At 39.4% G+C, this 13,313-nt stretch overlaps 1 protein-coding gene across 3 annotated transcripts in view; it reads left to right on the top strand.

The window, feature by feature from the left end:
- Positions 1-1,208: 1,208 nt before the first annotated feature.
- Positions 1,209-13,313, top strand: part of LOC125723775 (serine/threonine-protein phosphatase 4 regulatory subunit 4-like) — a 34,848-nt gene continuing 22,743 nt past the window's right edge. For all 3 annotated transcript variants that reach the window (XR_007386966.1, XM_049000512.1, XM_049000511.1), the window contains exons 1-5: positions 1,209-1,428; positions 2,795-2,868; positions 8,409-8,511; positions 8,595-8,742; positions 11,417-11,490. Coding sequence is in view for 2 of the 3 variants with exons in the window: in XM_049000512.1 (XP_048856469.1) it covers positions 1,324-1,428; positions 2,795-2,868; positions 8,409-8,511; positions 8,595-8,742; positions 11,417-11,490 (504 nt within the window). In the remaining variant the exon portion in view is untranslated. The remainder of the gene's footprint in view (positions 1,429-2,794; positions 2,869-8,408; positions 8,512-8,594; positions 8,743-11,416; positions 11,491-13,313) is intronic.

The raw sequence follows: 13,313 nt of genomic DNA, 5'->3' as shown, positions 1-13,313 counted from the left end.
ACTTTCCAAGTATCTAAGAATGATGTGGCTCATGTCGATTTGGTACAACAGCAAATATTCTGAACAGTTTAAAAATCGTCATTAATATTTAGGCTCAATAATAATGGTCATGCCGTGGTCGGATTTGCACTGAACCCTGAATGCTGATCCAGCGTGCCGCCCGTTCTTTTAACCAGATCTATCTATCTATCTATCTATCTATCTATCTATCTATCTATCTATCTATCTATCTATCTATCTATCTATCTATCTATCTATCTATTTCGGGGGGCGCTGACTTGCCAGCCACTTTGCATTGCAGATGATTGCTTAGGGTGCCACTTAGGCTATGACAACTACCACACATGAGGCATTTTCCTATCTGGATCTGTCACTAACCATTGACACGCATCAAACTAATGTCAAAAGCTGTGTTACATGAAGACTCTGAAGACACTACCTTCTATCTTGGGAGACATTTCTGTGCAACACATGTATCGTGGGTGCAATACCTTTTTCCTCCTAAGCCTGCCTGGACCACTGTCTCCATGGAGACCCGTTAGGCTGCTGCAGTATGTGTTAGAGAGTTGAATGCGTGTGCGCAGATTTTGAACTCTGAATGTCAAAGCTGGAATCCTTTTTCAGCGTATCGATGAGTAATAGAACAGTGTTAAACATACTAGTGCATCCATGAGTCAGATAGAGACTCTGCGTTCAAAAATCTCCGACTGCCTCTTTATTATTTTTTGACGTTTTCTTTGCAAACAGTAATTCACTTTAATATTACTAATTATGTAATACTTATACACATACTGATTAGATACAGACACGTTTTAAGCTGAGTTATGCCAATGCAGTACACACTCATACATCTGAAAGAGAATCGCCAGACCAGAGAGGCTTACATTTTAAATTAAATTCTATACAAAGGACAAACGTACTACGGAACTGAATTATTGCGAAAGGTTTATGTTTTCTTCTTGACGTTTGTGTGACATTTTTGTTAAGTGGCGAGTGCTGATATTCCAGCAGTAGAATTTCCGACAAAATAATCAATAAAAAATGGAATGCGTAAAATTTTGCTGTAAAAAGGATCCCTTGACGTCCTCCTGTCGCGTCAGAAATCGACGCAAAACTTTGTTGAAAGAAGAGATGCTCAATCAAGTCGCTGAGAGACGTTTTCCTGACGTCACAGCTCGTCTGCGCTTAACGAGGTACCGTAAAAAGACAAGAGGCTCATTTAGGGGTGGAACACAGCGTTTCCCAAACCAAGAAAGAGCCTGTACGGTTATGGTCGCTATAATGATTTAACACCATTGGATTCGGAAATAGGAAATAAAACCCATGTTCGGCAACAAAATGACATTGAATCAATCCAATTTGATTGGGCACATAGATGACCTGCAGGACCTAACCATCAACGAAAGACCAATACGGAGGAGTTTAAAGGTATTTCTGTCTATACTGGTCTTGAATGTCCAGTTATGTTCTACATTAATCAGTTTTGCCAAACTGTACGAGTAGATGTATTGCATTTGATAAATCATAAATGTATTTGTTGTTGTTTCATCCCAAATGTATTTCAGTACTTACATGTTTTTTTTTCTTTTTTTTCTGGTAAATTATGTAAACTAGAGATTTTCGCATCAAATTCAAAGCTTCAGTTGTAAATGAAATGCAGGTTATATTAATAACAGATTAAGTGTGATGCGATAACTCAGTATTTATTAAAAGGCATACTCGTTAAATTGTTTAATTGTTTCACCAGTCGAATTTGTACTGAGGACTACTAGAACACGATCTATCAGTTATGCGATCTTGGCAAATATTTGCGCAGTAACATTAAGCATTGAATGCAGATATGCGTTATGCGCGAGGATGTTTGTTATGTGTCATAAGGGATGTATCCAGAAGTGTTTAGATGGTCAGTCCAAACCACTACCACTGCAGCCTTTAATGCAAAACGGGGATTGCCCACTTCGCCACCGTGACGCAGTTTCTGTCAGGGGTCTCTTCCACCAGCTGTGCCCCTCAGGTTTCCGCTACAGATATCGTTGTTCGGTTTAAATCTTAAGGGTTTCTTAAGCGGATACTTTAATAGCTTTTTGATTTCTTATTATTATTATTATTAATAATAATAATAATAATAATAATAATAATAATAAAATGCACTCGTTTACAAATATTTAAATAAGTACTCTCGACGTGACATTCTGTCTGTTCGTGGTCCCGCATGCAGTTTTAAACTGCGCATACATGTGAATGTGTAAGGCTCAGATGCCGTGGGTGGGTATCTCCTGCTCACTGCTTCATAGGCGGAGCCAAGTAGCCTTCAGGAGCTTGAAGGTTTACAGTAGCAAAATACATCCTCCCTCTGCTGGCCAACGAACTCTCTGCTCTCTCCTGCTACACTGGGGGAAGTAACAAAGGCAGAGGAGCTAAGTCACTTCAGAGGCATGCAGTACAGCCTGTGCCTCCTTCCCAAGGGTGAAACTGTGCCCAGTATTGCAAACTCCTACCTGGCTTCAGCACAGAGTGCCAGGACCTTTCACTGTTGAACACTTTTTCAAAAATCTTTCTTTGCCCCAAAATACCTTGTACACCTGTGGGCACCTGTGCACTACAGAAGAAAATTAATTTGATGGTGGAGTTGTGTGTTTCCATTTCTCTACTCATATGATTCTGTGTTTGGATAAGTTTCTAACTTAGGGAATTTGATTTGTTTTCCTTTTTTGTGCTTAGGATTCTGAGCTGTTGTTCTAAAGAAATTCCTTTAAATTTCCTACCTTTTAATTTTCTGTTTTCCTACCCTTAGTCTGCAGAGGAGATTGAAAAGCTGACTGTGGACGAGGACCTAAACGATATAGAGCGAGCTGTGTACCTCCTCAGGTAATGAGGCGAGCCAAAAGCCACAGTGGATATTTTATTTTTACAGTACATCTCCTTTTATGGCTGCAGATTTACAGACTCAGGTAACGTTAAGTTTCACCCAGCATGAGGTCAGATTTGGACTGGCAGCCATTGTCTGCCAAGCCAAGTTTAGTTATCACTATTGCCCATGACTGAATTTTTAGATGTGACAATGTAAAGTTTCATTATAGTGTCTTTACACTTTTTTTTAGAAAATGGTAATAATAATATATCTGGTGCTGTGTGTTGAGAATGTATTTTTCACAGTAGCCTGGTCATCAGAAGGTTGAAAAATAGGATTTAGTGTCCATATTGGATTAGAAAAGGGTTATGTGCATTTCAAAGTACATGTTAATTGCTTAATTTGTCTTAGAGAAATGCATAAAAAAGCAGTAAAATGTTTAGCTACTTTATTCAAAATTTTAATTTTGCACATTTGGGGAATAAAACATATGGGTCAGTCAGTCAGAAGTTCAGCTCTGAGCCTTGGAGGGTGAAGGGTGTATGAAAATAAAGGCAGATTTTGGGAATATGAGTAAATCTATCTGGACACCAAAGCAAACACAAAGTGACATGCTGCCAGCATCTGCTTACTTTCTTCAAAAATCAATGCATTTATGCATTTTGCTGGGGAATGATTCAGTCTCTGGCTATGTCTGCCTCATAGGTGCCTGCTGGAAAGCCCTCATAGCACAGTGTCTGTGATACAGAGTGCTCTCTTCATTGTACCCAGAAGCGTTGTTTAGCACCACTCAAACCACACATTCATGTGCGGTCCCAGAGGCTTGAGCCACAAATAGTCATCCATCCATCCATCCATCCATCCATCCATCCATCCATCCATCCATCTCTAATGCTGAATGTTTATTGGTTTTTAGTTATTGTTTTTCCGCCTATATACACTGTCATTGGTAAAGTGAAATTTGAGAAACTTTTAATAGAAATTTTAGCCTCAAATAACAAACCAAAGCTGTAGTACTGTACTTCATTGTGTATACATGTGGGAGGTGTTCCAATTACACGGTCGGCGCGTTGTGTATCAACTGTTTTGAAGGAGACAGACATCAAACATACATATATAAACTTTTGTGAATATCAAGTACGAAAATATTAAGCAATTGTGTTTCTAATAAATAGAATGCTACGTTTTGTTGTTTTTAGTAAAAACTCCAGCCAATTTTTTAGTGTTTTTCTATCCCTTTATTTATAGGCTTATAAGAAATTAGTTATAGAATATATATGTTTTCCCCCAGAAGGGTAGTATGTGGATCATCGTGGAAGTGAATACACACTTTGTTTTCCATCTAATGTGAATAATATTGACGATTCATGGTTTGGTAAAAATGTTTTTTTTTTCACTCTGGAAAACTTTAGCGCACAATGTTGCAACTTGAAAGCCCAGATCGAGTAAGTTCTTTGAATTCTAACAATATTTGATTCATGGCTCTGTGTTATACCTATCCAAAGTTATGAGCCTGAGATTAATGGGTACGAAAATCAACGCATTTCGCGTTTGGTGGGTTAAATAATTGCATTCCCCATTTAGAAGAAGCTGAAGCAGTTTATTCTGCTAATCATCTACTGTAGCTGGCTACAATTTTCTGACTCTACTCAGTAGTTGTTTGTTTAGTTTTCAAAGCATCTGGGGGTGATGAGGGGCAAGTAACTTTTTGAGTGGTGCCCCAGAAACTATACTGCCTTCCTTGACAGTATCAGTCAGTTGTTCCAGTTCAGTGTTTAACAGATCAATCTCAGGGTATCCCAAATGAATGGGCCTATATGTCAACATGGAGGGGGGGTTCATGTTAAGTCACATAGTAAGGACCACTCCCATATTTAAGGATGTGGAATGTTCTGGAATCTATCCCTTTGAGATTCTGTTGTTATGTTAGTAAACACTTTCATTAACTTGTATCAAACCACAGCTATTATTATGTCCCGCAGCTGTTTGGTTTGTATTGCTTTCTTTTTACCCATTGAATGAATGAATACGTGAATGAATAATAATAATAATCTATCCATCCATTTTCCAAACCGCTTATCCTACTACTGGGTCGCAAGGGGTCTGGAGCCTATCCCGGAAGCAATGGGCACGAGGCAGGGAACAACCCAGGATGGGGGGCCAGCCCATCGCAGGGCACACTCACACACCATGCACTCTCACATGCACTCCTACGGGCAATTTAGCAAGTCCAATCAACCTCAGCATGTTTTTGGACTATGGGGGGAAACCGGAGTACCTGGAGGAAACCCCATGACGACATGAGGAGAACATGCAAACTCCGCACACATGTAACCCACCTTCACATTCTCCATCCATCTATCCATCCATCCGTCCATCCACTCATCCATCCATCCAAGTATCCACTTATCCTGTTCATGGTTGCAGGGGGTTTGGAGTCTATCCTGGAGACTACAGGCGCAAGACAGGGAACAACCCTGGGGGGATGGGACTCCAACCCATCGCAGTGCACATTCACACACCATTCACTCATACATATGGGCAATTTGGTAACTCCAATTAACCTCAGCATGTTATTGAAGTGTGGGGCATAAGTCAAGTGCCCAGAGGAAACCCCACAATGACATGGGGAGAACATGCAAACTCTACACACTTGGAGCCATGGCAGAGACTCGTCCCAGAGATGTGAGGCAACAGTGCTATCTACTGAGCCACCATGCTGCCCCCATAAATCTTATATCCTATTCATTTCTTTCAATGTACACAAGTGAAATATTGTGCCTCTACCATCTTCCCTAGGGGTCCCTCTCCTTCCTTGGCTTATTTTTATACAAACCTCTTGAGAAAGCTCAAATTTCATGATTGTATAACACTATCTTACACACAGTCTATCGTGTCTACATTGCCACTTGGAAGCTAGAGTTTGGCTTGGAGCTCAGGGAGGGGTGCTCCTGTAAGGATATTGGCAGACTACCTATTACTAGAACACATGCTTGACTAAGCCTTCTATCATTCAAAGTAGTGCAGAGAATGCATCTTTGCCGGAGATTTATCAAAATCTTAAGAACATGTGATCATTCAGCCTGTGATCTTGTGATATATGTTTGCAAATTTGTGGAATTATTGGAACTCTGTTTTCTGGGAGTCAGACTGGAGTTAATGCTCATTGATCACCATTTATGGTATTACAGCTGACCTGTTGTCTTTATATTGCATGTAGGTTGATATTATTACATTTTTCCCATGTTTGGCACAATGCAGAATTTACAGTATTGTAGATCTTCTCTTAGACAGGTGGCTGATGGGTGTGTTAAGAAATGACAACAATTTATTGCCTATATTGATGTGGTAAAAACTCTGTATTGAGAACTTCAGCCTGTAAGATATCATGAGCAGACCTCCACCTGTCTGCATGAGTGTCTGTCCATCAGTCTGCCTGTCAATCGAGCTATTCATCTGTCTGTTTGCCTCTCTGTCAGGCTGTCCATTTTCTTACCTGCCTGCCTGTCTGTCCTCAATCTGCCTGTCCCCCTGTCCATCTGTCTGGCCATTTGCTGTCTGTCTGTTGACAGTCTGCCTGCTCATCTGTCTATCGGCCTGCCCATTCATCTGCCTGTCTATCTGACTATCCTAATTTATGTAATTTTTAGGATGAGGATGTCTGGGGTGGAAATGGAATTTTTGTGGCAATAAATGTTTCATTTAATTTGCTTTCTGTTCTTTCCAATAAAGAAGAGGAACTGAGCATTTAGTGCTTTTCTTTCATCCATCCATCCATCCATTTTCCAAACCGCTTATCCTATTGGGTCGCGGGGTGCTTTTCTTTCCTAAGTGGTTAATCAGTTAAACTGAATGGGAATAATATGATTCTATTTCTCCTTCAGTAATCTCATCTTTTAAATATAAATGCATTAATTTTGTTAGAACAAGCCTCATTTTAGAAATGTTTCCGTTATGAATGCAGAATACTCTAGATTTGGAGTAAATACTGTATAGGAATTAGATGATAAGTATTTTCTGAAAATTTTGAACTGGGCTATGAGCTCAATCTACTCTTTGCACCATTTTTTCTGGTGAGGGTCACAATGGACATATGTTGAGCAGAACAAGCTAGTCCTCCTGGTATTCTTGAAGCTGTCATCTTATAATGCATTATATATCTTCATAATGCATTATAATGATTGGTATAAGAATCAAGGACAGTTTGTACTACATTATGAAGGTATTTGTTTATTATGCATTATGAAAGCTTTGCGAAGCTCTCATCCTAAATGCAGTACATAGACCACAGGACATTTATCCACTTTGCCTCAGCCCGGGACTAGAGATGGTAGCGATGTTTCTCAGTCTTTATAGTTTCTTCTGTGCATGGTAGATTTTTAAGTTGCATTTATGGGTGCAATGACAAACTGTACACAGACAGTGGTTTTTGGAAGTGTTGCTGAGCTCATGCAGTGACTTCCATTATAGAATTGTGTCTGCAGTGCTGCCTGAGGGCCCAATGATCATGACTATCCGATACTGATTTTCAGTCTTGTCCCTTGCATATAGAGAATTCTCCGGATTCTCATAATCTTTCACTGATGCTACAGTATGTACCACAGATGATGAAATCCCCAATCATGTTACTGACCTATTGTCAATTAGACAAATTAATTGTGAGACATTCCACCAGGCATTTTTTTTAGTATTTCATTAGCATTATAACCTTTTCCAGTCTTGTTGCCCCTGTCCCAACTTTATTGAAATGTTCAGCTGGCATCGAATTCAAAGTGAGCATATATATATTCAAAGTACAATACAATTTTTATTTGCATTTTACACGTCCCAACTTTTTTGGAAATTGGGTTGTATTGTAATGACTACACACTTCACCAAGACAGCCTGAATAGAGATGAATTAATAGAGATGGATACAGTATTTACAGTAAGTGTAATTCCCAGTAAGTTACATGCACACACACATTTATTGGGGGGGGGGGGGGGGGACTGGTGAAGTGATGAGCTTAGTTATTATGTTTTGTCTTTGTGTCCCAGAACACTATTCAAGCAGCCAGGTGTTAATCTTTCCAAGGTCCAGTGTCCATTATCGGTTTCCAGTCTGATTCTCAGGATCAGCTGTCCTATGTTTCCGTTTCATCTCTCTCCATTTTGTCACACCTAAACCCCAATTGCTGTCCCTGTTCCATCCTCCTTTCCCCATTTATACATAATTCTGTTAGCCTTTTCTCATATACCAAGTCTTACAGTAACATTTTACCAAATATATAGTTCCTGAGGCATCATGGAAATTTAGTTGCCTCATGATTACCCTTTCACTGCAGTTAGGTTAGGGTCTGCAGGTGTCAGTGATTCAAGAATGTCAACAGTCTTTATATACCTTATGTCACATGATCAGACCAAGACCTTATGTCTTGTCAGAGGTACCACTGAAGCTTAGTTTTACGGTATTTGTTTCAGGCATGAAAGGAATTTCTTTTTTTTTTGAGAAGAAGTATCCATGGTCTACAGAAAGTTCTCAATAATAATTGTGCCTGTGTTCTTGTCCTTAAATCCAGCTCGGGCCAGGAAGTGCAGAGGGCCAGCGTGGTCATGAACTTGCCCAATCTGGTGCGACAGAACCCTGCTGAGACATTCCGGAGGGTGGTACCGAAAGTCAGGGTGGGCTGAAGTACCACTGAGACCTGAGGATGCTAGGTCCCACTAGCAGTCCCGGTGATTTGAGCTATGTCTCACACATGCAGGAAGTGCTCCATGTGGGTGGGATGGAGCTACAGCTGGCTGCAGCCTCCTCATTTCTGACCATCCTGCAGGATGACATTGTCCTCATTCAGACGCATACACACTCCATTTTACAGATTGTCCTGCTCTACCTGGACCACCGGGATGCAGGTCAGTGCATGTCTAGTTTAGAGGTCTGAGGCTAAATGCAACCTTTTCATTATGATTAGTGTGTGATGTCACAGGTGACATCCATGAGCCTCTGAAAGCTTTCAAACGAATTGCAGTGTACAAGACAACCGGATGTTTACTATATAACATTATTAGTATGTGCAGTACAGTACAGTGCAAAAATCAAAGAAAATGTTTAACGTCATTTATCTGGGTAGTAAGTGTATATTTGCTCAGAGGAAGCTCAACTTAACATAAGAACATATGCACATTAAAATTAACACAATAAAAACTACCAAGAATTCCTTATGTTCTCCAAAAAGGCGCTGATATCTTGGATGTCTAGATGAACACAGCTTCAGTTCCCAAACCTCTTCTCTAGGGCATCTCAGCCATTCCATGTATTTGTTACATTTGACCACAAGCTCACTTAATTGGTGAATTTAATTAGTTAACTTAGTGAGGTATTTATTAGCTAGACAAGTGTACTAATGATCAAGTCCAAAAATATTTTAAATAGGTATCTTAGATGGTTACTGGAAATACTGGGATAACTTTAGAAGAGGTTAACCTGATACTCTGACAGACATTAAATCATAGTTTTAAACTGAAAGATCATTTTAACACCATTTCTTTAACCATTGTTAAAACTGACTTTTGTGCATTACTGTAGCATCCAATCTAAGATGTTCACTGCCTGGTGCCATTTGCATCCTGGAATAAGCTCCATTCTGACTGGAACCCAGTACCATTGTTGGAAAGGTTAACTTTGAAATGTAATAGACTACAGATTACTAGTTACTAAAAAGATTATATTCGAATGTACCACCTGCGGAAGCTCAAAGCCTAAGTTCTTTGTAAGGAGGAGTAGAGGAATAAAGAAAAAAGCACTTATGTTACTCAGTACATACAGCTTTTATTTATTTTTATTTACAGGCATTTATTTAACTATAAAATGAAAACATCCTTTATCTAGTCTCAGAATAACATAAACTATTCCAAAATCCAAACAGATTTAGATTCAGACAGGATAATCAATTCTTCTGGAGGTTGTTTTTCTTTTCAGTGGAAAAATTCAATGTCTTTTCAATTCCGTTTGTCAAACCCACTGCGGCAGACAAAATAACCAAAATAATAAAATAACTTTGAGCTCTGAGAAAATGATAAATAAATTAAACTCAACCAGTCTTCATCTACCCGGGTAGTGTTTTGTACCCTTTCTTTTACTGGAATGTAATAACATGTCAGTGCTCACCTGAACAAAGCGATGAGGATCAAATCTGTCCTCTGGTCTGATGAAAAGCTCCACTGCATGTCCATTGTGCGCCCCCTATTCATCCACTATATGTCCATATGTCCTTCAGTGAATCTTTCTGATGAATAGACTTATGTGGATTGTCAAGAACAAAAAACAATCTGCACAAGCAGGGCAACATTTAGCAGAGGTGAACATTTCAGGTCCAGAAAGTAAAAATCCAGACAAGGATTTTGTTTCAACTAACCAGTTGAGCATAAAGAGCCACAGTCACATAGTACTCAACTGGTTGGTTGGCCTGGTCTGGATTTTTACTTTCTGGACCTGAAATTTCCACCTCTGACATTTAGTCATTCTTTAAACAACAAATGTATTAACTTCAGAAGTACTATATAATCCTCTTCATTGCTGTACATGGAAAACACTTAATATTAGCACACCACACAACCACATGGCCCGCATTTCCCTTAGTTTCCTCTGATGTAGGTTTACTTTATTAAGTCAAGTTTAACTCCGATTAACTTTTAGTAACTGTCTTGAGAGATTAATCACCTCAAAACAAAAATAGCAAAACTAAACCTCATAATTTTTTAGCAAGAGAACATTTCCTCACTAGTTATAAATACATTGCTCTGCTTTGTTAGCTAACCGGTGTGGCAAACACTCAAAAACGCCGGAGAATGTGATAGTCATTAAATCTCTGGCAAAACACAGACCTTCTAACTCGTTTCAATTGGATTCAGTTCAGAAAACCATTGAATTGTTATTTTTTCATTGCATATCCTTAAAAGTTTTTAGACCTTTTTCTCGTATCATTACAAGCTGCATCATTCCTTTTCCCACTTTCTGCAAACAGCCTTCTCACCTCACCAGAAAACAGATTACACAATGCGTGGCCCAGACGGGTCAACGCAATGCAAAAGCCACAAGAATGCAAAACCACAACACAAATACAAAAGCCAGAATGGAAGTGGACCACAACACAAATGCATCTATATTATTTGTCCCCATTTCTGGGGACAATTAATGCTGTTAATTGAGACCACAAGCACTGGCACTAACTAGGAAGTTACACAGATGTACAGGAAAAAAGACAGAAGTAGCAAGAGCAAATGGAATAATTTTTGTACCTCAGCTAAATTGAATACATCAATTAGTAACTTTTTTGCTTGGGTCTCCATATTTCTGCATCAGAAAATTAGATCAATAACCAATCTACTGTAACACCAGTAGGGTACATGTTCCAACATGCCCCGCAATTGTAAATAGCCCTTGCATTGTTGTGGTTGTTAATGTTAATGGTTGCATTTCCCTATTGTTGCACGTGTGTTTGCCCGTGTCTTGTGTGTACCAAAAGTAGCCAAATAGACGTTGCCTGTATATTTTGTATATTTTTTATGCTGCACGACTCTTTTTCAGTGGTGAGCAATGCATGGCTCGAGACGCTGCTCTCAGCAATTGATGTCTTGCCGAAGGAGACGATCAGACAAGAGGTAGCTAAGCACACACGTGTAAATGCACACCTGTATTTTTAGACATGCACACACACACATACACAGAGCTTTGTATTTATATCTTTGGTGGGGACTGTCTATTCATTTCCATGGGCATAACCCTAATTCTAGGTATGACGGCCTTAACTCCTACCCAGCACTAACCATAACCATAAACAACCAAACAAAATACAAGATTTTTCACATTTTTAGTTTTTTAATTGCATTAACAGATTATTATAAAATTGAGGTTATTCTTGTGGGGCCCAAAACATGGGTCCCCACAGCATGAAAATAACAGGTTTTTGTCAGATTGTGGGGACGTTTGGTATACTATATACAGTACAGTACCAGTCAAAGGCTTTTGCACACCAACCACTTTTATATTTATTTAACAAACTACATATTTTTTATTCCTGTTAAACATTGGAAAGCTGTTGAGGGAACAACTATAAATGAAAATATAAGTCAAGTAAAGCAAGTTTACTTTATAACATGGAAAGAATATGTAAGAGTGCATGTCTGACATCCTATTAACTGATTGTGTGGTGATGGCAGTGTCAAATTCTAGGCTGTTCTTTAACTTTAAATGCACCAGTCAACTGTTTCATCCCATTGGCTGTCTCTTAATAATTCGTTAAATATCAAATGCTTGTCTAATGGTCCAAATTATAATTACATTAGGTAGGTTTTTGAATGTTAGTAGTGAGACAATTTGTGAGTCTGAAACCTTGATTATGGGTGGCAGATGTCAGCTAACAACAAGGAAAAGACAAGCAATTGTCACTCTGAGAGGCAAAGGCTATAGTTACAGAGCAGTTGCCAAGAAATTGAAAATTCCTTTCCCCCCAGTTGCTTATACCATCAAGAAACAACAACAAACTGTATCTAGTCTGGACAGGAAGAGGACTGGTAGGCCTCGATCCACATCTAAGCCACAAGACAATTTCATAAGTCACCAGTTTACATAACAGAAGGTTAAGTGCACCAGAAATGAAAGCGCAGCTGAATGAATGCCATGGCACCAACACGTCAACTTCAACTGTACACAGAAGACTGAGGGAGGTGGGGCTAAATGGTTGTATATCAGCCAGAAAGTCACTTTTGATGGTTTCTAACAAAAGGAAACGGTTTGCATGGGCCAAAGAACACAGAAACTGGTATGTAGAAGACTGGCATAAGGTACTGTGGACAGGAGTTAAAGTTTGAAATCTATGGTCCCTCAAGGTTGTGTTATGTGCATTGGCACTGAGGAGAGGATGCTACCACAGTATGTAACTTCCACTGTTAAGCATGGAGGAGGCAGTGTGATGGTTTGGGAATGATTTGCTGGATCTAAACCTGGAAATTGACATAGAGTGAATGGAATTTTGAATCAGAAAGGCTACCATAACATCTTGCAGTGACATGCCACTCCATCAGGTAACACTCATCGGTCAGTCATTCTCTATGTAACAGAGCAATGACCCTAAACATACCTCCAAATTGTGTCACAACTATTTGCAAAGGAAAGAAAAAGAAGGGAAGCTGAACCTCATGGCCTGGCCACCACAGTCACCTGACCTGAACCCGACATGGCTAGTTTGGGATGAACTAGATAGAACTTTCAAGGCAAAGCAACTAACTGCTGCATCACACCTGTGGACAATGATCCAGGAGTTATGGAAGGAGCTTAGAGAACAGGATGTAATGTCCCTTGTAGAAAGAATGCCTTGAATTTGCTCTGCTGTTATACAGGTAACTGCTAGAGGAGGTGACTTTGATGAATCAAAGGCTTGACATTTTCTTGCTAATAAAGGTACTCAAATGGTAGGCATGTAATC

Source organism: Brienomyrus brachyistius, unplaced genomic scaffold (genome assembly GCF_023856365.1).
Source record: "Brienomyrus brachyistius isolate T26 unplaced genomic scaffold, BBRACH_0.4 scaffold51, whole genome shotgun sequence".
NCBI classification, from domain to species: Eukaryota; Metazoa; Chordata; class Actinopteri; order Osteoglossiformes; family Mormyridae; genus Brienomyrus; species Brienomyrus brachyistius.
This window is presented reverse-complemented; position numbering and strand designations above follow the sequence as displayed.